The 24,781-nt window shown below is 32.2% G+C and overlaps 1 protein-coding gene across 1 annotated transcript in view; it reads right to left on the bottom strand.

Moving 5' to 3' along the window:
* Positions 1-16,682: 16,682 nt before the first annotated feature.
* LOC110092230 (mitogen-activated protein kinase 1) overlaps positions 16,683-24,781 on the bottom strand; it is a 14,745-nt gene continuing 6,646 nt past the window's right edge. Inside the window, exons 5-6 of the mRNA XM_028699448.1 lie at positions 23,769-23,968; positions 16,683-17,067 (exon numbers count right to left, since the gene is read on the bottom strand). Coding sequence (XP_028555281.1) covers positions 16,892-17,067; positions 23,769-23,968 — 376 coding nt within the window. The 3' untranslated portion in view covers positions 16,683-16,891. The remainder of the gene's footprint in view (positions 17,068-23,768; positions 23,969-24,781) is intronic.

Below are 24,781 nucleotides of genomic sequence, written 5' to 3'. Positions count from 1 at the left end.
TCAACATCTAGGGAGCAGTCACTCATACATTTATTAAATTATTAGTTTTCAACATGAATTTTTTAGAAGGCTCAACCACATATTTTTTAATCTCATGCGCTTTGATGCCTGAAAATAAAGGAGCAACTAATACGTCACAACAAATTGCCTTGATCATGCAGAATCTCGAGGCATATTTGAATTGAAAACTTCCAAATTATATTTAGAATGGCTTGAACACCAATTTTAATAAACTTATAGTTTAACTTAACTTCTCAGCAAGACAAAGCCAATGAAGCTAGAAATGATCTATTACAAACCTTATTGGGTTCAAATAATGAGCCTAAAGCATAATTAAATTTTTTAACACAATCCTTGGGTGACCATTTGATTTTTAAATTTTGCATGCTTATAGTCTAATTAAGCAACTCGACAAGATAAATCCAACAAGCAAAAAATTGCATAAAATTGACATCTTGAATGTAGAATGAATAGTTTTTTATCAAGGGAATCAATATGGATAATCTGATATATGAAGTGCTCTGAATTCGCTCCAAATTTTTTCCATATTTATAGGGCATGTCGTGATGCCCCAGGATCTAAAGGAATAATTAAATCCCTAAACCTAAGCTTTAAATTAACCATAATGGATAATAAACCAGATCTAACTACAAAAACAAAAATGATAATGTTGATCTAAACATCATTTTATTTCATTTCACAAAATTAAATATACAACAATCTAGTTTAGATGTGATCTAAACATCAAAAGAATTGACACTAGATTTTAAAATACCTGATTAAGTGTTCTGAACTAAATGACTACCTTAACTCTCTCTCTCTCTCTCTCTCTCTCTCTCTCTCTCTCTCTCTCTCTCTACTCTACTCTACTAGAATAACATAGAAACATAATAGAAAATAATAGAGCGAGCATCAATAAGTCAGTAAACTTCTTTCACAATCTTGCCATAGATGTCAATATCCATTTAAAATATCAATAAATGTTTATTTAATTATTTAATTAATTCGAGAACAATAAATAAAGTACTAAAAAAAGTAATTTCTTAGGGTTATTAGAATATATTTGACTATAAGATTATTTCTTGAAATTTCATATATGGCCTTCACATAGATATTAGAGTACATTTACTGTTAGAATCTTGATTGCACTTAAATTTCTTATTCCATTATAATGTACATATAGATTTTAAAGTTATCAAAATAATTTTTAGAATAAGTGATGTATGAATATAATGTATATATCATGAGGCCTACTTATAATTTTAAGTCCACTTATAGCTCTATTTAACCTCCCACACCAGCATACAGTAAGTGTGGCTAGAACACAATAGAGCAGACTAACCTCCCACATTTACATTCAGTAAATGAGGCTAGAATCCTTCCACATCCACATGAGGTAGATGGGACAAAAATAGAATATACAGAGCCATTGTCTCATTTTAGAGAGTGCACTAATCACATTTCAGAGGTCAAAAATTCTCCCATGCCTTGCTAGGAATTATGCGAATATAATACTAGATTACTATAATTTTAACACATGATTATGATGATGTGTAACTACCATAATTGCCAATATTAAGACATATTGTGTGTGTAAAATTTATCCATTCAACATTTTTCATTTCAATAATAATTTCAAAGGAATATTTGAAACAGCATTTCAATACTTTTAATGAATTATTACAAAAATAAAAAAATGCTTCATTTGTTCAATACACATAGAACTCATCATAGAAAAAATTAATTAAAAAAAATCAATTTCTTATAGTCAAAATATTTGGATTAAAACATATAACAATATACAAAAAAGTTACTCAACGAAAAGATCATAAAACCCCAAGAAAAATATATTTTTATTCATATATTTTCATAAAACCATTGGAATTTAAATTAGAGATAGGTATTGAGAAGCATTTCTCGTGCTATATGAGAACCTTAACTGGCTCAATGGACGAATGCAACTCCTTGACCTCTAAATTTTTCTCTCTTCTTTCTATCTCATTCTTTTCCTCTCCTCTTCTCTGACAGCTTAGGGAAATGGAGGGAGATTGAAATGGAAGTAGAAATTTATTAATTTAAAAACAACATTTTGGGTCTATTGCTAGTGCACTCAATAGAATATTCCAAATGCTCCAAACTTCTCTAAATAGAGAGCTTAGTATCGTGGTTGTGACATCTCCAGGATCATAGCACATCATTTCTTCCTCTCCACTAATAAACAGGGCAATACTATGGTGTCGCTTCTCCCATCGCTACAATGCCCAATGAACATTTTCACTCCTTATAGTTTTCTCTACCCCCATTTCAATTTTAATTCTATTAGAGGTAGGTTAGACACTACATGGCTCGTATTTTATGACTAAATAAAGTTTAGTCAATAATTTTTACATTATTAAATTAATTACCTAGGTTCAAAAATAACATATGTTATATCCTCCCCTTATAGAAAATATCATCCTTAATATTTCTAGCTCACCTAGTAGTCAGAATAGATAATGGTACAATTATCTCATCTCAATTTCTTTTTCCCATGTTGCTTCTCATTCTAATATGTGCTTTCACTAAACTTTAACCATGGGAATTTTCTTATTTCTCAATTGTTTTGCATCTTAATCTTATATACATTCAAGTTCCTCCTAATAAATTAGATTAGGTTGCAATTCAACTTCATCTTTAGGAATTATTTAATCTACATTTGATACCCACTTTCTTAATGCTAATACATAGAATAAATTATGGATATCTAACATATGATATAGTAAGGATAACTTGTAAGCATATTTTTCAATTCTTTCAATCACTTGAAAAAAGGTCTTATATACATAGGACTCAACTTGGTGACTTTTCTAAATCTGCTCACACCCTTCTTTGGACTTATCTTTAAGAATACAAAATCACCTATTTGAAATTCAATAGACTTATTCTTCAAATCAAAATACTTCTTCTGCCTGTCTTGAGCAGCTTCTAATCTCTATATGATTAATCTGATCTTCTCTACAGTATTGTCGATTAGCTCAAAACCAATCAATTTTCTTTCTTCTATTTCAACCTAGGTGTTCTACACCTTTTTCTATATAGAGCTTCATATGACCTCCTTTCTCACCCTCTTGGTGATGGTAGTAGACCTTCAATCCCTTTTCTCCCTCCTATAAAATGTAGAAAACTTCAACCTCCTTTGTCACCCTCCTGGTGATGGCAGAGAACCACAACATCCTTTCTCACCCTCGTGGTTATGGCAGAGAACAACGATCTCCTTTCTCACCCTCCTAGTGATGGCAAAGAACCACATCCTTGAGCTGAAGAACTTCTTCCCAGAGTCTCCCAAGAAACCTAGACATACACTTAGAGGAACAAGGCGAGACACTTACATGGAGCAACTATGTGAACCCCTTACACTACTACTTCTTCCTCACACACAAGCTCTCCCTTTCTTCTTCCTAAAGCTCTCCTAGATCTTCTTGTCCAAGCTCTCTCTCAAGAATACTCAGCAGCCAAAGACCTTCAAACAAGTTTATTGAGAGAAATTAAATATAATTTCTCATAAAAAGTCCTAAACTTTAATTATGTCGATATTGATTGTATAATATGATCCAATATCATAGAGTATAATTTGTTCAAATCACCCTGTTTATAGTGTATGAATTATAGAGCATTGTATGATTAGTTCAATGTATTGCATTGATCGTCTAGTGTGATATGAATAGTCATCCAATATGATTAGTTGAAATAACTTGGTTTATCATATCATATGATTGGTGACGATAAAGCATCGTTCTATGTAGGGATCTGGTTATACAATATGATTTGATTGGATAAATTAACCAAAATTATTTTCTTAATTACAAAATTAATTTAGGCAAGATTTAGTTATATCATATAGTATAATACCCATCATACAGTATGATTAGTTTAAATTTTGAATATCTAAATATTGCCTAAATTGTGATTGGCGATTGGATCCTGATTTTAACTGATCGCACTATATGATATTTATCATACAGTATGATTAGTTTAAATTGTATTACTTATAAAAATTAGTCTTTTTAATGATTTTTTATTAGCTTATCGTACAATATGATATGGATCAAATAATATGATATTGATCGTACAGTACGATTAGTTTAGAAAATTCAAGTTCTAATTTTGCCACTAACTCACTCCCTTGAGTTTATGTGTGCATGGTCACCAAGCTTAGTTTCAGCTAAATATAAATTTGACTCAAGAAACATGGAAATAATAAAAAGCAAGATGATGGACTCTTCTAGACATATTAGTCTTGAGATGATTAGTTTTGCATAGTGTATGGTGGACCTGAAATGTTAGTGCACAATAAAATCAAATATGCAATAATAGTAATTAATAGAATATAGCATAGTAAGGAATCCACTAATATTTTTTATTATCAAAATCATAGAGCTTGTGTCAAGATTTATAATACGAAGCATTATGAAGACTAAAATTAACTAAATGATTAAACTCTCTTATTAACATTATAAACAGACTATTTATAGAAAAATATAAAAAATAGACCCTTGCATCACAGTGCTCTAGACACTTGCACCGTGGCACCTATAAAATGAACTAATATTACAGTGTTGAAGAATTTTCTCCTATGTGGCACTTGCTGATTTGGACCCGTTGTTTAATGAATCGACATGTTGCTTTGCTATTAGATCATCTCCTGGTCAGTTATAATTGTAGCATTGAGTGTTGCTGATGGTTGAGCACTGTGGTGTCCATGTTGCACTCCCCTCAGCTTGGCAGCATTGGAAATTAGTGTCACAATATTATTCAGATAAAGACTAGGCTTTATAGTGCTAACTCATATGATGTTGCGGTGCTATCAAACATAGATTGGTCGCCATCATGTCTATATTGGGCACTCTGACGGTGTCAATGATGGTGTAATGGTGGTATAGTGTCTGACGCTATGGCGTTGTATGATACTTAGAATTTCATGTCTTTTTATATTTTTTTTTACATAACACAACTAAAACAATATGATTTTACTAGCAATTTAATATATAAAATATAATATTTTTTACACTTATTAATACTAAAAAGGCTTGTCATAACCCATCCCAGTAAGAACCTCAGCAATACAGGTCCTATCGTGTTGGCTTACAACAAGCAGACCCCAAGATTTATGTTTTTTAAATTTTTTAAAATTTTTCTTCCAAATATAACTTAAAAATAAATAATGAACAACTTAGCTACTTATAACAACTAGTAAATTGAAAATAAACTCATCCATAAAATCTCTTTTCATCTCATCATCAAAATGTATATATAATAATTACGCTATATTATATAGTTATAAATCATAATACATAACCAAACATTAAAATGACTAGCCATGATAGTACAAAAATTAAACGTGGAAATACCTATAATGACTCAGATCAAATCCTAAAAATATTATCAATGGTTTTTTCCGTTTCTCAAACCTTGAAAATAAAAAAGGCATAACATATATGAACTAACGCAACTCATCATGCATTTATTAAGCATGTAATAGAATGTTAAAAGTAATAAAATAAATCACTATATAGAGCAGAATAATAATTATAGTTATCAGAATTTTAAATAATATTGCTAGAAAAGTAAATAAACAATCACAAAGCAGAAATTAACATCAAATAAAATTTAGAGAATTCTTACCCTTATGCTTCAATGCTATCACAAGAACAAATTGTGCATATAACACCTAAACATGCCCGTAGACACTAGAACATGCACTTAAAACCAAAACAAAACTTCCTCTATCCACCCCAGATCTCCTCAAAATCAAATATTTCAATCCATCACGCACATAATTCATTACATGGAAGTAAATAAAGCATAAATAAGCTCAATTCAAATTTTCACAAGATGTTATTATGGTAGGCAACAAAATACCTAAGGCATAATATGTAATTTTATTGGCATGTCATTATACCAAGAGTTAACCTAAGGCACCTTACCTCTTTCCCTTACTATAATTTCCCTTCACCTCCTCATCTCCCAAAATAGTAATGGCGACACTGAAACCACTTCTAACTCACTTCCCACATTCAAAACTCCCAATATAGTTCTTGAATAAGTAGGTCAATTCGACATTGATTTTAGTATATGACAATACTTTGTTTGTTGGATAGGATATTTAAAACTTGAAGATTCATGGCTAACACACATACATCTACATCAAATCTCCCTAAGGCTAATTTTAGAATATATTGATCTTCATCCATTAGAGTTAAACTCTTTATAGTCAAGCAACGTTGATACAAATCATTATATTTTGATCCATATTTATTATCATCATCATCATCATATTTTTTACTAATGCATGACTACATGTTATGTACAAAAGACTGGTTAATTATACATATGAGATTTTTATATATTAATATTTTTTATGTATGAAGAGCTTATTGTATTATTATAATGATTTTTGAATTCTTTTAATATATTTAAGTAATTTTGGGTCATGAGTCATATGAATTCATTAGTGTTATTGGATTATGGGTAACTTGTTAGGTCACGAGTCATAAAATATGCATCCACTATGCAATGGCTAACCACTTCTTCTTCTTCTTCTTCTTCTTCTTCTTCTCTCTCTCTCTCTCTCTCTCTCTCTCTCTCTCTCTCTCTCTCTCTCCTTAATTAGAGTTTATTTTGATTCTTCATGCTCTCCAACATTTATTTAATCCTTTCTTTTTCTTTCCCATCTTTATGATTTCTTGATTCCCAATCCCCTCTTTTATTTATGACTCATCAATTCACTCCAATCACTTAAGTTGCCAACCACTCACCTTCCCTTTTTTATTTATTTTCTATTTCTTTTGTTATCCTATTCCTTGAATCTAGAAATAATGGATCATTTGTAATAAAAAAAAGACTTTCTTATGAATAAAATTTTGATATTATTTAATTTAGTCTTTATCTTGCGTGATATCTACTTTAGATAAAGATATATTTACAATATGGTTGTGAAATTACTTGCGAAGTAATTCCAATGATTTGGAAAGTTTTTTTATCACAACTATTTTCTAATTTTCAAGGTGTGTTCCTTTTTATTATTTTTATTCTATTTTCTCATATTTTGTAGATTGATGAGTAAAATGTGCCTATGTTTTATCAATTGACAATTAGAAATCATTACGTCCATAAAAATTATTTTTTTACCTCATAAGGCTTAGTACAACACACCAACATATCTACATGATATGTGCATTTTAGACTCTCTTATGTTTTGTGAAGTCATATAATAATTTTTTATAGATGACATACTTTAGTAAATTTAATTATAAAAAATAGTTAAAAAAAACTATAGCCTAATAAAATCATGTCAATTATCTAAAAAGTAAAGTAATAAAAAAATTTCTTAAAATAAACCCTAAATTAATATAAGAAAAATAGGACTTACTATTTTTTCTCTCAATACTTTTTATGGGCAAGATGATGATAATGATCAAGAGTCTCAAATTATTTAGGCTTCAATGGTGATGCATATAAGGGAGCATACCTCAATGATTATTATAGAAATGTCACAATCAAGGCTGGTAAACTCAACCCCACAAAATTTATGAGGCATTGAGGACCAAGTTGAGAAGCTCTTCATGCCACTACCATTTTTTAATATATGCTTGCTTTTCATTATATATATATTTCTTATTTAAAATTTTAATATTGGTCCTATATGCAATAATTGTTCAACTTGTTCACTTATTAAAGTGCAAGTTATTTTAATTAGTTGGGGATTAATTTAGTCAAACTTAAAATAATTGTAATAAGATCAATTTGAACAGTATATAGTAAATTACATGAATGAGATTGAATCAAATGCACTATGCAATTATGAAGATAGTTAGCGAGGGTTAAAGTTCATAAACTATAGGTGAGGTTATCAACACCCTCAAATCAAAATAAAATTTTGAGATTTTGAAATTCGGATTGGATGTTGAATCGGGAGAAAAAGAGATCCAGGTTTTGTTTTAGATAGCATTTGGTCATTTTTTTTCTTATTTTCAATAGATTTTTATATTAGAAAATTACTTTAAAAATAATAATAAAATGTCCTAAATAAAGCCTTAGTTTCATTTGGGACAGCTTTCTTAGTGATTTTTAAAGGGCTTTTTTAGTGCAAAAATTTTTAATATAAGAATTTTTGCACTAAAAAATTGCCTTACAAAGTATTAAGAAAGTTGTCTCAAATAAAATCTTAATGTTCAAAGGTTGAATCAAGTCTGAGTTAGATTAAATAATGAATGTTCAAATTATTTTAATATGACTTTAAATGATATAATGATTCTATAATAATGATATTTTCATTAATATAATATATAATATTCTAGATTACGATGCTTTACTATTATAAATTTTGTATATATTTCTAAGATAAAATTTTAAGAAATAATTTTTTGATTATTTATAAAAATTTAGCTTCAAATAAGAACAAATTTCAATATTAAAGTACAAAAAATATAAATTAGAGATTAATCAAACCATTTGATCAAATTCAAAAGATTAGAAATATATATATATATATATATATATACATATATATTTTAAGTAACCGGTCGGTTCTCTGGTGCAACCGCTGGTCCCGACTGATTCTGATAAATTATGTGCAAAAATAATTTTTGGACTTGATCAAATTGGCCAATGAATCACTTCAATGTTGACAGATCAGATTGGTCGGTCTGATCTGATTTTTAAAATGATGCATAAAATCTTATAATAGTGAAAGATGAAGGCGAGATTTGTTTTATCAATCATATGAGATTCCAAATGGTATTATGAACAAACCAGCTTTCATTATAAATCAGCACACGAATTATGTGACAATTTGAAATCTATTGAGCAAAGTGGAACAGATGCCATATTGTATTCCCATTTGCATGATTTGCTCTGTAATGCTTAGATGTTACACGTGTGCCGAATATGAAACATGTTTTTTAATTGAAATGAATATTTGGTTGGGTGCACGTGTGCGTTATTTCTAACAATTTATTTCGTTAAAATAATTCACCTAATAATATTCAATAATGAAAATCCCAAAACAATGTATTCAGCATACAAATAATTTTTAACATTTATAAGATAGTTTACAAAATAATTCTTATAATTTTATAAGACAGTAATCAATATATTTAAATGACTTATTTTATTTTTTTTAATTATATATAATAAATCATTAAAATTAAAATCATGTAATATTCAAAAAAATAATATATCTTAATAAAATTTTGCACATAATGTGGTGGATGCATTTTGTATGTGACTGATGAATAGAATTATTGTGTGCTAAATTATTTATAATGATGGAGAGGGATTTATTAGCTTAGGATTATAAGATTATTGCGAACACAAATTAAAAAAATAAAAAATAAAACATAAAAATAAAAACTTTGCATAACACATACAAGAATGTTAGAAGTGACTAGTTGAAAGTTTTAAATAAAGGCCAATTCTTTAGAATTCTATATGAATCTAAGAATTCTTTTAGTAAAAATCTATCTAAACTTGTAGAATATGTTTGTTATTTTATATGATAGTCTACAAAATCAATGGCTTAAATTGGGTGAGCTAAATAAATCTCTCATTATTTAAGAAAATGATGGGATGATCCCTCTCTTGGGAAAACATAGGCAGCATATAATGGGTGGTTGTACAATGATTCGATGGTGAGTGCTAGATATGATGTTTCTATAGACAAGTAGAGAGTAACAATTTTAAGCTCTTGATGTCACAAGTTCAATAGTGTTAAAGGATCGAAGAATACAAGATTTAGATTATATGCAATAATTATTAAAGGAGTGGGATTTATTATTATAAAAAATTAGTGATACGTGACAATCTTGTTAAGACATTTTTTATCTCAGTGAAGTAAATTAATGTCATTGATGATTTGAATATCAAAAATATGTAGATGTCATCGTAATTATGAGAGGAACTCTAAGTAATGTTCCATTAGAAAATAACAATGAGACTCCACCATTTCTTAGAAAAAATGTGAATATTTCAAATATCAATGAAACGCCATAGATGAAACATAGTTATGCCTCCTATATAAGTCTTTGATCTTTACATTTCCTAATGAAAATTGAAGCATCTCATAGTAACCTAAAGGTTGATCTAGAGTCTAAACTCCTCTTAGAGAAGGGAGTTTAGGGTTTAGTCTCCCAAGATTAGGTTGAATCATGATTTAGCTAGTTTAGGTCCTAAATATGATATCCATCATACAATTTTGATTTGTTTGGATTATTCTTGTTAAAAATATTTTAATAAGAAATTTATTTAATATTATGTTCATATGAGCTTTGAAATAGTTTATTAATTTATTAATTTAATTTTGAGCATTTATTTGGATTAAAAAATTAGACAAAAAAAGCTCATGCAATAGTTTAGCAGTAACCCCTAAAATATGGAGGGCCTATAGGGAGAATTAAAATTATATTATTTGAATCCTACATTTTTTTTAGTAGAAATGGGATAGATGGGAGAAATCCTTGATGATTCTCTAATGTATGGTTCCTATTTTAGTAAGAATAACATGTGACACCCCAATGCCTAAACTGGAAAGAATTGTATCTTTTTACACTCTAAACATCTAGCAGAGCTTGCTAATTTCATAAACATAATACAAATTGTGAAAAACATAATTACATTTCTACTCATTTAGTATTTATGCAATGATCCAGAGATCCAAAAAAGCACATATATATTAATCACATTGCAGTCAATATGATCCATCATGAAATAATACATCATTATTACCAAAGAAGAAAACTAGCAGATACAGAAAAAAAAAAGCTAGCATGCTGCTATGATTAACCTCACTCCATAGGTTCCTTACCCTTTCCTAAAAAATCATATAATGAGCACATGGCCCAGAAAGCAACCAATATCTATAACTAAAGTCAATGCACCAAATATAAATAATATGCATGTAATAATTCTTTTTTAAAATAATGAAATATATATTTTATAAACATGTAGCAGTCAATATGAACAATATCATGTATATCATGTAATTCCTATATATTGTATGCCCTTATATGTGTTCTATTCGTGTCATCATATAAATGTATCAATCATATTATATAATCTTCAATTAGTCAATCATTCTCATCATTTACTCAATATAATCAATCTATCAATCATCATATATCATATGCCATATGTAATCGATCATATCTCTTATATGTCAGTCATTTATCATCATTAATCATATTTCGTATATGTCACATGTTTCTTATTTATCATTAACCTTATATATCATCTATCAATCATTTATCATTGATCCTATATATTTCATATCATCAATCTTATATATTATCTACCATATCGATCATCTATCACATATATCATCGATTACACCTATCAGCGGTCACATCTATCATCGATCAAATCTATCATTGATCATATATATCATTATTCATATCTATCATCTCAATCATATCAGTTGTGAATTTTTGATCATTCACAATTAGTCATTAGTCTGTTCAATCATATCAATATCCATCCCTTCATCCGTCTCATTTAACACATCAGTTCATTCATCTTGTATGTTCTTACGCATATCACATCATATATATATATTATACATATCATATGTAGTTATCATAGCATGTAGATCTTTACATTATACTCATCAATATGCATATATTTATGCTAAAATACATGTTATGCTAAATGAACAATAATCATATGTATATCATATATCTCATATCCAGATTTAGTACATTTGATCATGATCATTTTGTACCTAGTCCTTCTATACCCATTTCAGATAAATAAACATATATACAAAATTCTCCAATTAAATTTTCATATAAATTAGCCAAAATATTTAGAATGATGATATCTACTACTTATCAAAAGTTGTTAGTGAAAGTTCTCTATAATAGGATATATTATATTTTTACAAATTTTGGGAGGGAGAAAATGAACTAAATTTAAAATCATTGAAAACAGAAGAAGAGTAGAGGTCTCTTATATCGATTAGAATAATTTTTATAACATAAATAATAGATAAAGGAGCCCCAGAAGATTTTCTCTCTCTTCCCCTCGATCAACTCCTTCTCCTTTCTTTTGTTCCTCGATAAGATAGTGAAATGAGGGTGGGGGAGCGATTTTTAATCTAATGATTTTAGATATTTATTTAAAAGAATAAATTTTTTGATCCGGTGCCGTGGTGCTCCAGACTCAGTGTCACAATGCTACCAGATGGAGAGCATAACACTGCAACATTAGTTCATTTTCAAAAAACTTGCATGAGAGCTCAATGTCACGATATTGCCCAGTCTGCACCGCAGCGCACAACCAACAAAATTCAAGAATTAGGTAAATTAAATTTAGTTTGTTACATATCAAGACTATGAGAAATCTCATAAGAGAAGATTTAATTTAATTTCCAACCCTTATTAATAATGAGGAAGAGGTAGAGGATCAAACATAGACACATTGGATGTACATAATGGTACTATAATAATCCAAAACCTTATAAGGGTCATCAAAGCCATCATATGGTTTTATGGTAAGCAATTTGAATTATATATCATATAAATGTGATAATGAAGGGAAATGGCTCTTTTATGTTTAATAAAGGTAGACTAAAATTTTTGATGTTGAAACCCTTCAAAACTAGATATCAATGTTCATTATGAGTGGCATCGTGAGTGATTTCATTGATAAGAAATAACACTAGATTCAACATAGAAGTAAATGAGTTGTTGGTCGGGTGGATCTAACATTGTTGTGGGTTCATCATTTTGTGAAGAAAATAGATGTTAAGCTTTAGCTCATAAGCTTCATGTAATAAGCAATCTTTTATCAATATTGGAAGATTAGGGGGAAGGTAGGATCAAACAATGTTTTGGCGTGTTGGCCATAACTTATGAGATTCACACACAAGATAGATAATCTTGGCTTAAGATTCTTCCTTAATATGGATACACACCCCCTTGAATACCACATTGACATCCTAACTAGAAGAATTCCTCTTATCAACAAGTGTGAAGGAAGCATGACCTTTACAAATGGAAGGCTCCTTGAATAGCTATAGTTGGATTTAGATCGGCCTGCATTGTTATAGGGGTTATGCTTATTCCCCATTCAAGTAGGTGTTGTTGATAATCAATTAAATAGTACTGGGTGGAATGTTACAAACAAATAGCATCAATATATTACACTATAGAATATTTGTAATAATAATAATAAAATCTTTAACAATTTAAAATTATAAAAAGATTCCAAAAAAACTAATAAGTTGAGCATGATACACATAAAAGAAATAAATTTTTAAGCAAAAACCTAGAAAGAAAAATTAGGGAAACAAACCAATTTAAAATGGTTCAACTATTATAAATTGAAGATTATTATTTTCTACTCTTTCACATGATTGGAGAAGGTGGATTACAATGCAAGTGCCATTTAAAGTATAACTAGTTTGATCTTTGTTGATCTTATTTTTTTAGAAACTTCATGTAAAATTACTATGCTTTGAAAATTTGAGCTAGTCAAGAGCTGGAAATTGTTCAAAAAAGCCTCTATAATTTTGAGCTAGTCAAGAGCTTGCAACTGTGCTAGACCTTCTCAATAATATAACTTTTTTGACAATAGAAAATATGAGAATGTTATAAAGTATTTTGGTTCACCCTTCTTGGATCCAAAATAAAATAAAATAAATATGAGTTCATTGAACTTTTAGCCCAATATATATATAATCATTCATGACTAGCCAAAACATGCTTCTTAGGCTTATGATTCTTATCTTGTTCATTTCATGCAAGAAGTAGTTTTTTCATAAAGATATTTTAATCACCATAGTTACGAGTGATGATTAACACATATAATGAAAAGAATCAATAAAGCGAGCGTGTGAAACAAGTTTTTTCCTAATGAAATGTTTCAAAAGCAAAAAATCACGATGCATTAACAAATATAAATAGCATTCAGTAGTAGTTGATGTGAGTTATAAAGACACTTTTTTCAAAATCTTAAAAAAATGAATACAAAGTAGGAGAAAGCATGATGTTGCTAGTATCTCTAGTGGAAATATAAGAAAGTTGGAAAAGATAATGGAGGCAACATGACCTTAAGATTATAGACATGGGTTTGGATGGGTGGCAATTGAGAGTTCTTTGGACGGTTCTCCAACTAGAGGTGAAGGCATATTAACATGACTTTGAGTTGTTGAAAATAAGTTATGAGTGATATGATGTTAGTAGATAATGAAAGTAGTTGAGATAGTCCATCTCTTAAAAAAAAAAAAACAAAAGTACTGACGAAATTACTCAATGTTGACAGACCATGCAAGTAGCTTGGAAATCTTGATTTTAGTATTATTCAATTCATTATTCTTTCAATCAGCTCACTCTTCCCAAGAGAGGGATTATCTTGATAACTTGTAGTTGTCTATAATCCCTATGTTATAATTGTTTTTCATCTCATATTTTTTCAAGATAAAGATTATCTTTTCTATCATTTAACATCACCTCTGCACGGAGGATATTCTCGACCATCCCCAACTAAAGGTTGTGTGACTTTAGCTATTAGGAGGAGAACCTTCCTGGTGATACTTATCGGTTTCTCTAGCCCCATCCTTTTAACCATAGTACTACCTATATCTTAAGGAAAAAACTAATTCTATCTACCTCAGCCATCAGCCTTCTCATAATGGCATCATTATGGATACTTATAATATATTTGTTTTTAGATGCTTTGCATTGATACTTTCTCCAAATGTGAGGAAAGGCACTTATTTATAACACATGTAAACATTTAGTTGATGTTTTGCTTCAATTAGGCATGACCCGTCATTTTTTTGTTGTGGATTTTTCATTTTAAAGTCTTTCTTGATCCATTTACTTCTCTTATTTTACGATCAAACTCTACACTTTTAGTAAGAAATAAGCACCATAAGAACCGTAAGCCTAACAAGTATGTTGTGGTTGTGGCTAGTACATAAATATTTAAGAATTTGAACACATAACTTTTTTTATTCAAAACAAAAGAAAAAAAGAAATTTGAATATCTCACAACCTATTACTCATTGACTATTTTTCAACCTCCATTTTGCTTTGAAACAAGTCTCATGTGTTCACTTTACATGCAAATAAGTAGAGTGGTCATTATCTCAAAATAAAATAAAATAAAATAAAAAACAAATTGGTTCCTTTCACAAAAGAAGTAAACATTATCTAACAACCTAATTTAAAGCATAGAGCTTTCAATCATTAAAAGCAAAGAGGCAACCACATTGGCCTTCTTAGGAAGGAAACTTGACAAACCTTGGCAGCTTGAGCTGCTCAATCTTGGCCTTTTTTTAATTGCCCTAAAATATTCTTACAAAATGCCAAACTTATTTGTTTATCATGATGAACATCAACTCATTCAAATTTAGGAAATGCATATCTTTTGGTCTCTGTATTTTATTGATTTCCAGTTGTATGATAATATTATATTATTCATTGCATAAAGTCAAGAAAACAAAACTTTCTTTCTGTCTTATATGTGGATTTTATAAAGGAGTCATCCATACAAATTTGTAGTGTAAACTGTTAAGTTTCTAAGATGATTGCTCAAGAAAAGAGAATTGAATTTTGTTCTTGTCTTTTGTGTGTTTCATTTATGAGTAGAAATCCTTTGTGATTGCGCTAAAAACTTGATAAGATTAGGATATACATACGAAGAATATCTTAGAACACAAGTAATAAAGTGATGAATATCGAGTACCGCCTCTTCTGATCGGTGTTGACCAATTACTGAAATTGGGTAGATATTAGATAACACGAGTTTAATCCATATATCTCTATCCTAATAGCATTCATGATATTTCACTGAGTCCATTCTCCACCTCTTCATTTAGATCAAGTCTCCTAAATTGGGGCTTGTCAATTATAATTTATTCAATATATGATGAAATATACAGCAATATAAAAGCACAAAAGCTCAGATTATATTCAAAGAAAACAAACAAAAATACAAATAATTATGTCTATTTTCTAAAAAAGAATTTTAGTTTATTCTGGGTTGAAAGAAAATAAAAAGAAAAACACATTACAACATATAGAAACATAAAGAGAGAGAGAGAGAGGAAAAAAAGCTAAATTCTGCAGGCTCTCACTCCATTGGCTTACTCCCCACCAAATCTCCTTGCCCTAGCCCATACCTAACGAATCCTTCCACCCATTGCAAGGCAATCCATCCATAAGACTAATTAGAGGTGTAAATAAGTCAAGCTAACTCGTGCGCCAAATTTGATTAGCTAACGAGTCAAATTTAAGCTAAACCTGATGACTCGTTAACTTACGAGCAAGTTCATTTATAAAATATATTAACTTCTATAATTTTAAGTGCAAAGTTCTTAAAAATATTTTAAAATTCCCTCTCATTTTTTTATTATTTTTCTTCTACTTTCTCAAATTCTCTCAAACTCAAACTCGTAAAATAAAGCTCGAGCTGGAGCTCAAACTCGATTAATTAATCAAGCTCAAGCTCAAACTAAATGTAAGTCGAGCTCGGCTTGACTAATTTACACCCCTAACCCAATTAGCAGGATAGAAATTCCGTAATCCATAATTGCACACACTCACAAATCCTTAACCTTAAGAAGCCCACCATGTTATGTAACTCGACCAATCTTTTAGTGCAGAAATTTTTTGAATTAAATTTTTTTGCTAAAAAGATGCTTAAAAAAAACAGTAAGAAATAAGTCTTCAATTTCGATCAAATTCCAAAATTCTACATCACCTACACCAGCCTTACATATATTATAGTCAATAAAACTTATATACAGCGAGTAATCAAATCGAGTGAGTAGCACCGATGAATACTACACATATGTGAGAGAGAAAAAACAGATCAATTAATAGAGCAAATTTGAAGAATAATAAAAAAAAAACTAGAAGTGCTGGTACTCTGAATTGAAGGCAAGGGCCTCACGGTATATAAGCTCTTTCATCTGCTCTTCGGATAGTGCATGCTGCTCAAAGTCGAAGCTGAAGGGAGCTATGCAGATGGGCTCATCACTGATGTCATGCAATGATGCAAGGTATGGGTGGTCAAGGGCCCCTTCCACTGCATGGAAAGATGAGTTTATTTCATAATTTTGTAAATTAAAGATAAATAATAAATAACTCTGATAATAAGTTAGAAGGAATAGGGGACCCTTCAAATAAACAGGTAACGATTACTTGCAGGGAATCAGTTTATTTTCAGTGTACAGCGATATGAAAAAACATGAGCATAGTTCGGATGTAGTTCACATATTCTAGTTCAAATTTCCTGATTTTTACAACAAAAACGACATCAAGCCTTTGTCCCAGTATGTAGGGTCGGCTACATGAATCTTTGTTCTCAATTGTGTCCGGTTAAAAGTCAAATTCTCGTTTAAATCTAATATAAAAATATCATTTGACACCGGAGTGTCTTTCGTTAGTTGTATGTATGTGTTCCTTTGTTATGATAGTTTTGTATAGCCTTTTATGTGGCTTTTTCTTTTATCTCTTCTTTTATTGTTTTTCCAGTTGTACCTATAAATGTATTAAAGAATAAAGGCTGCGGACGGATGATTTGGGATTTAGAATTTTTTGACTATGTTTTAGAGTTGCTCTATATACTGTAATATTACAGGTGGTGGTATCACCCCAGCTCTTGAGGAAGTGATCTTCGGCCAGGGGCACAATCCGAGCAAGAGAGTTGTTTCTTGTTCCTGTTGGTGGCGTGCTCCAAGATCGAGACGCTGGGACGATGTCATATTTGGTATCAGAGCCGGCAAAGATACCGCCTCGTAGAAATCGGCAACGCCCGATAAGAGACGTGATCATTGAAGACTTGCAAAGGGAAATCCAGCAGCTTCAACAACGATTAGCAAGATTTGAACATTGAGAATCAGCAGATATCCTAGAAGATGAAGAAGAGGTCAACCCGTTCCATCAAGATCTTCATAGCGAAGATGATGAAAGACGGACCGTGCCTGGTCGCACAAGACACCTGCGGGATGATGGAGTGAAGATAGACTTGCCAGAGTTTGATGGTAGACTGGACCCAGGCGAGTTTGTGAACTGGATGCAATACCGTAGAAAGAGTAATTGATTTTAAAGAAATTCCACCAGATCGAGTTGTCAAGCTCGTCGCCATTAAATTGAAGAAAAGCGCCTCCCTATAATGGGAAAATTAAAAACGAAATAGAAACCAGGAAGGGCGAAGTATAATCACGACATGAGCCAAGATGAAGAAAGAACTTCAACGTAAGTACCTACCGAAAAGATATCGTAAAGATTTGTTCTTAAAGCTCCATCGTCTACAACAAAATCAACTCACAGTTGAAGAATATATCGCTGAATTCGAACAATTGTCTCTCCAGTGCGATTTGTCTGAACCCGAGGAGAATACCATTGCCAGGTTCTTGGAGGGATTGCATATGTCGATCGTCAATATTGTCCAATTGCAACCGTATTTGACATTACAGGATGTCTTCAATTTAACCCTTAAAGTGGAAAAGCAACAACACACAAACAAGTGGAGTCAAAGTAAGGCGTCCATCCAAGAAGATGAGGTGGATTGGAACCACTTCAAGAAACCTGTTGGGAAATCTGTAGGAGTGGCACCTTTGAACAAGAAAATCAATCGGGCTTCCAATGGTGTGCACAAAGTATCAGGAACTAGTGGATTGCCCCCAAGAAAGTGCTTCAAATGTCAAGGCTTTGGACATATTTCCTCGGGATGTCCGAATCGTAGAGTCATCACCCTCGTGGAGGAGCTTGATTCCAAACAAGAAATGGCAGGTGAACATGAATTGGAGAGCAACCAACAATCGCCACCGACCGAAACTACAATAATTTCAGCTGATGAAGGGAACCTACTCGTTCTCCGAAGGTTGCTAAGTTCACAGAAGGAAGCTTCATGCAAACGCCACGGCATTTTTCAGACTCGATGTACCGTCGAGTGAAAAGTTTGTCAAATGAACTGCCCACCATGGACCATCCCAAACCGTATGCATTATCCTAGATTCAAAAGGAGAATGAAGTCCAGGTAACGAAGCATTGTCTTGTTAACTTTTCTATCATAACCTTTGCAGAACAGGTGTGGTGTGATGTATTACCTATGGACGCTTGCCATCTCCTATTGGGCTGACCCAAGCAATTCGACAAGAAGACTATTCACGATGGAGAAGCGAACACCTACTCTTTCAAACATCAAAACAAGCAGATCGTATTGGTTCCCCTTCAAGATCATTCATCAACCAAATAGAACCAACAATTATTAACACAATCACTATTTTTGGAGGCTCTCAGGGAAAGCTAAGACTGGGCTCTTGTTGGTGATAATTCTTGCCAATGAAGCTAATTGTAGTTATCCGGCTGCTGTACAAGATATCTTGGATAAATTCCTGGACATCCTCACTAACATTCTTCCTTCCAGACTAACCTCCTGAACGTCAAATCCAGCATGCCATTGAGTTTGTGCCCGGACACATCATTCCTAATCACCCCCGCTTACAGACTTCGACCAAATGAGAAAGCCGAACTCAAACGAAAAGTTGAGGAACTCCTAAACAAAGAATTTGTGCGGCATACCGTCAGTCCCTGTGTCGTTCCCGCCTTGTTGGTTCCAAATAGGGATGGGACCTATAGAATATGCATTGACAGCAGGGCTGTCAATAAAATTACAATAAAATAAAAGTTTCCTATTTCTCGTATTGACGATATCATCGACTAGTAGCAGGGCACGACCATCTTTCCAAGCTGGACTTGCGCAGTGGATACCATCAAATACGCATGCGGCCGGGAGACGAATGGAAAACTGCCTTCAAGACGCATGAAGGACTGTATGAATGGATGGTCATGCCATTCAGCCTGAGCAATGCGCAGAGCACTTTTATGCGACTAATGAACCATATTTTACAACCCTTTATAAATTTGTGATAGCTTATTTTGATGATGTTCTCATTTACAGTCGTGATATCCAGGAACACTGCCAACATATTCAACATATCCTTGACCTCTTCCGAGAATAGAAACTCTTTGTTAATGTGGAGAAATGCCAATTTGATGTTGCACATATCTCCTTCCGAGGCTACAAGCTTTCAGCCGAAGGATTAAATGTGGATATAACCAAAATTGACACAGTTCGCAGCTGGCCAGTTCCACAATCTTTTACAGATATTCGAAAATTCCATGGGCTGGCTTCATTCTACAGAAGATTTATCCAAAATTTTAGCTCAATTGCTGCCCATATGACAAAAATTTTAAGAGCTGATCGGTTTGAATGGAACAAAAAAGCACAAGCCAGTTTCGAATCTCTAAAACAACAAGTCAGCAACTATCGTCTGCTCCAACCCTGGTGCTACCGGATTTCAATCAAGCCTTTCAGATTGAGTGTGATGCATCGAATGTGGGCATTGGGGCAGTGCTTACACAAGGTGGACATCCGGTTGCTTACTTCAGTGAAAAGTTGAGTGATGCTCGGCGAAAATATTCCACCTACGACAAAGAGTTCTACGCCATAGTTCGGGCTATACAGCATTGGAATCACTATTTGTTGGCCAATGAATTTGTGCTTTTTTCTGATCATGAAGCTCTTCGCTTCCTCAATCATCAGAAGAAACTGAAGGCGAGGCACGCAAATTTGTCTGAATTCTTATCTGCATTCCATTACGTCCTAAAACACAAAGCTGGCCATACCAATCAGGTCGCCAACGCCCTTAGTCGACGATACCTTCTCCTGTAGACACTACAAACTAAAATTGTTGTATTTGAAATGCTCAAAGAACTCTATCCTAATGATGCAGATTTTTGTGATACATGGCATCTATGTCAAAATGGACAGTTCAAATTTTTTCACATAAAAGAGGGATATCTTTTTTAATCAAGGGCTCTGCATACCCGATTGCCCTCTCAGACTAGCTCTCATATCCAAAAGCCATGCATGAGTCCCGATCGGGCACTTTGGAAGAGAAAACAGTGAGTCTGCTATTAGTGAGGATGCTATTAGAAAGCTTCTTCTAGCTTTCACTCATAAAAATGTAGGAAGATATGTCCAAAGCTGCACTACTTGTAAACGGGCTAAGACTTCAAGCACCAATGCCAGCATTTATTCACCACTTCTAGTACCCAGCTCACCTTGGGTTGATATTAGTTTAGACTTCGTCGTTGGCTTGCCTCGCTCCCAAAGAAACAAAGATTCCATTATGGTGGTAGTAGATCGTTTTTCCAAAATGGTTCATTTTGTCACTTGCAATAAGACGTTGAACGCTACACACATTGCTGACTTATTCTTTAAGGAAATAGTTCGCCTCCACGGTATACCAAAAACTATTACATCTGATAGAGATGTTAAATTCTTAAGCAATTTTTGGAAAACCCTTGGGGGAAAATTAGGCACCCGGCTCCAATATAGCTCTGCAACACACCCCCAAACTGACGGGCAAATGGAGACTGTTAACCGTAGTTTAGGTAATCTTTTGCATTGTTTTGTAGGGAAGAACATCAGGCAATGGGATCTCATATTAGTCTAAATTGAGTTTGCATTTAACCGATCAGCTAATCAAGACACCAAACGAAGTCCCTTCGAAGTTGCATATGGATACAATCCTATTATTCTTGATTTGATGCCAGTTGTGCAGAATGTTGTTTTTAGCAGTGAAGTGAGCAACGCAGCATGGAGATCCAACGATTACATAAGCAGATCCAAGAGGCAATAGCAAAACACAATAATAAGTGTCAAAGGCATGCCAATAAATCACGATGACAAGTTGAGTTTAAGGAAGGAGATCTTGTCTGGATTCGGTTATGGAAAGAGCGCTTGGCTCGTGGAGCTTTTTCTAAACTAAAGCCCAAAGCTGATGGCCCTTTTCGCATTATCAAAAAAATTAATAATAATGCTTATCAAATCGACCTTCATGGTGACTACAATATATCGGCTACCTTCAATGTTGCAGATTTGACGCCTCATTATGACCTCGACGTCTCTCCTACCTAGGGAGAACGACACCGGAGTGTCTTTCGTTAGTTGTCTGTGTGTTCCTTTGTTATGATAGTTTTGTATAGCCTTTTATGTAGATTTTTCTTGTCTCTTCTTTTATTGTTTTTTCCAGCTGTACCTATAAATGTATTGATGAATAAAGGTTGTGGACGGATGATTTGGGATTTAGAATTCTTTGACTCAGTTTTAGAGTTGCTCTATATCCTGTAATATTACAGGTGGTGGTATCACCCCAGGCCTTGAGGAAGTGATCTTCGGCCAGGGGGCAGAATCTGAGCAAGAGAGTTGTCTCTTGCTCCTGTTGGTGGCATGCTCCAAGATCGACCCGCTGGGACGGTGTCATCATTTCTAATATTTTCAAACCAATTCTTTTTAGGTCTACCTCTATCTTTCTTAACATAAATCAAATCTAATACCTCTACTTTCCTAACCTGGTCATCAGAAGGATACCGTTTTATGTGAACAAACCATCTAAGGCGACTCTCTCTAATCTTATCTTCCACTGGAACTACTCCAACCTTTTCACGTATGTGCTCATTTTGTATCCTATTTCTAAGGGTAAAGCCACTCATCCACATGAGCATGCTCATCTCTGCAACACTTAACTATGCTTCTCTTTTAATGGCCAACATTCGGCACCATAAAGCATTGCAAGTCCCACCACCATCTTATAGAATTTTCCCTTAAGTTTGAGGGGAACTTTTCTATCACACAATAAGCCCGGTGCATACCTCCACTTCAACCATCCAAATTGAATTCTGCTGATATTATCTCCATCAATTTCACCATCACTCTGAACAATAAATTCAAGATATCAAAAACATATACTCTTATTAATGACTTGATTCGCCTAAAGTCACAATCCCCTCACTAGGTCTATTACTACTCAAATTACACTTCATATATTCCTGATTCTTACAATTACCTTTTTTTTCTGACTAATCAGTGATCAACTTTGTGCAACGCTAAAATGAAATTTCGCCATAAAGAAAAAAAATAACTATAATTTATAGAGAAATTTTCTATTGCCAACAAATGACCACCAACATACATAAATAAGTTTCAATCCAAAAATAAAAAATAAGTAATAAACTATTTGCAAAGCCTTTTCTTCGGCAAGTCAGGCAATATGTCAAATGGTTTACCCTTACTGGCCGTGGGCATCCGATGAAAATTTTGACTAAGACAACCAAAACCTTATCCTAATAACCGTATTAATCAGAAAATACCAAAAATCTTGGCGTTCCATTCAGTGCTGTCAAGTACCTAGATTTAAGAAAGACCGTTGACATCTGAAGATAAGTCATGGGGGTTTGCTTATTAGTGTTTTTAGGTTCTGAACGCTACAGCAATATCAAACTTTTGCAGGCGGATTCAAACATGCCTGCATGTGATCTCTGGTCATAAGTATGGTTCTCATAGCATAAATATTTGCATTTTATGAAATTCCAGACAAATAACCGTTCTTTATTCACTTGTTTCTAAAATTTTTATAGAAGGTAAAAAGGGAAATATGCTGCAAGACTATTTCCTTATTTAACTACCTTAAATACAGGGAAATATGCTGCAAGGTTGACCATTTGATTAGAAAGTATTAGAAATGACTTTTTTTAATAGATCTAAATGAGAATTTTACTCTTAATATGACACAATGGAGAAAAAAAATTCATATAGCCAACCCCATATGGTGGGATAAAGACTTGATGATGTTGTAAGGATAAGTATTCATTAATTTCAGTTTCTAGCAGAGGTGTCAAAACCGAGAAAAACCTTAAAACAGAGAATAAACTCACCAGTAATTCTTTTTCTAGGATCAAACGTCAACATCTTTTCAACAAGATCAATAGCTAAGGGATGAACATGTGGAAACTTCTCAGGAAATGACTGCCGAATGTGACGAGGAAGTTGTTGAATGTATCTTCTTGCATTTTCATTAACATATCCCAAATCAGCTTCATCAGGAGTGCCTATTAGCTGCAAGGTAAAACCATAACTAGGCATTCAAGTTTATAAACTAAAAATTTATCTAAAAATTCAGAATCAGTACATATGTTCTTCAGCTTAAAAATAATTCAGCAAAAGCATAGAGATAGAGGCAAACTCAAGGCCTCAAGTGGAAAATTATTTCTAGAATATAATTATGTACAAATATCTAGTATCTAAAAAATGCCATATAGCAAAGTAAATATGTTAGTAGTTCCATTTTGTTTCTCCTTGAGCTACTAGAAAGTAGGTCAAGAGATTCAACCAAAAAGCACCCCTTTTCTCGAAAGATCTAGCATTATTCCTTTTGCAAAAACTGATCATGCCTTTGATACTATATTGCACCGATACACCTAATTATGAAGGCGTGTTGTATCCGATACACCGATACATAGATACGCCTCCAATACAACACTGATATGTGTCCATCTAAAATACTATTTCTAAAATTTAAGGAGCCAAATCATCCTTTAAATTGTGATTTCAATTTTTTAAATTTTATTTTAAATTTCATATTATCTAAATAAAAAATTATAGTATTAGAACATTTTTATGAAACATTGAGGCCAGAGATTTCATTACTTGAAATTTCAAGGGATAATATTTAGCAAAAATTTTGATGCTAAATTCCAACTAAACTTTAATCATTTTATATTTGTGTGAAATTAAATTCTTACAATATAATAAGTATTATATTAATTAAATAGCATCATATTATTATACTTGATAGTATTTCAATATTAATTATATTATATAATAACATAATATTATAATATTTGTTATTTAAATTTATATGATTATATATTATTTATATAATTATTAA

Source organism: Dendrobium catenatum, unplaced genomic scaffold, assembly GCF_001605985.2.
Source record: "Dendrobium catenatum unplaced genomic scaffold, ASM160598v2 fragScaff_scaffold_1288, whole genome shotgun sequence".
Taxonomy (NCBI): domain Eukaryota; kingdom Viridiplantae; phylum Streptophyta; class Magnoliopsida; order Asparagales; family Orchidaceae; genus Dendrobium; species Dendrobium catenatum.
The sequence above is the reverse complement of the archived record's forward strand: the minus strand, read 5'-3'. Positions and strand labels throughout refer to the sequence as shown.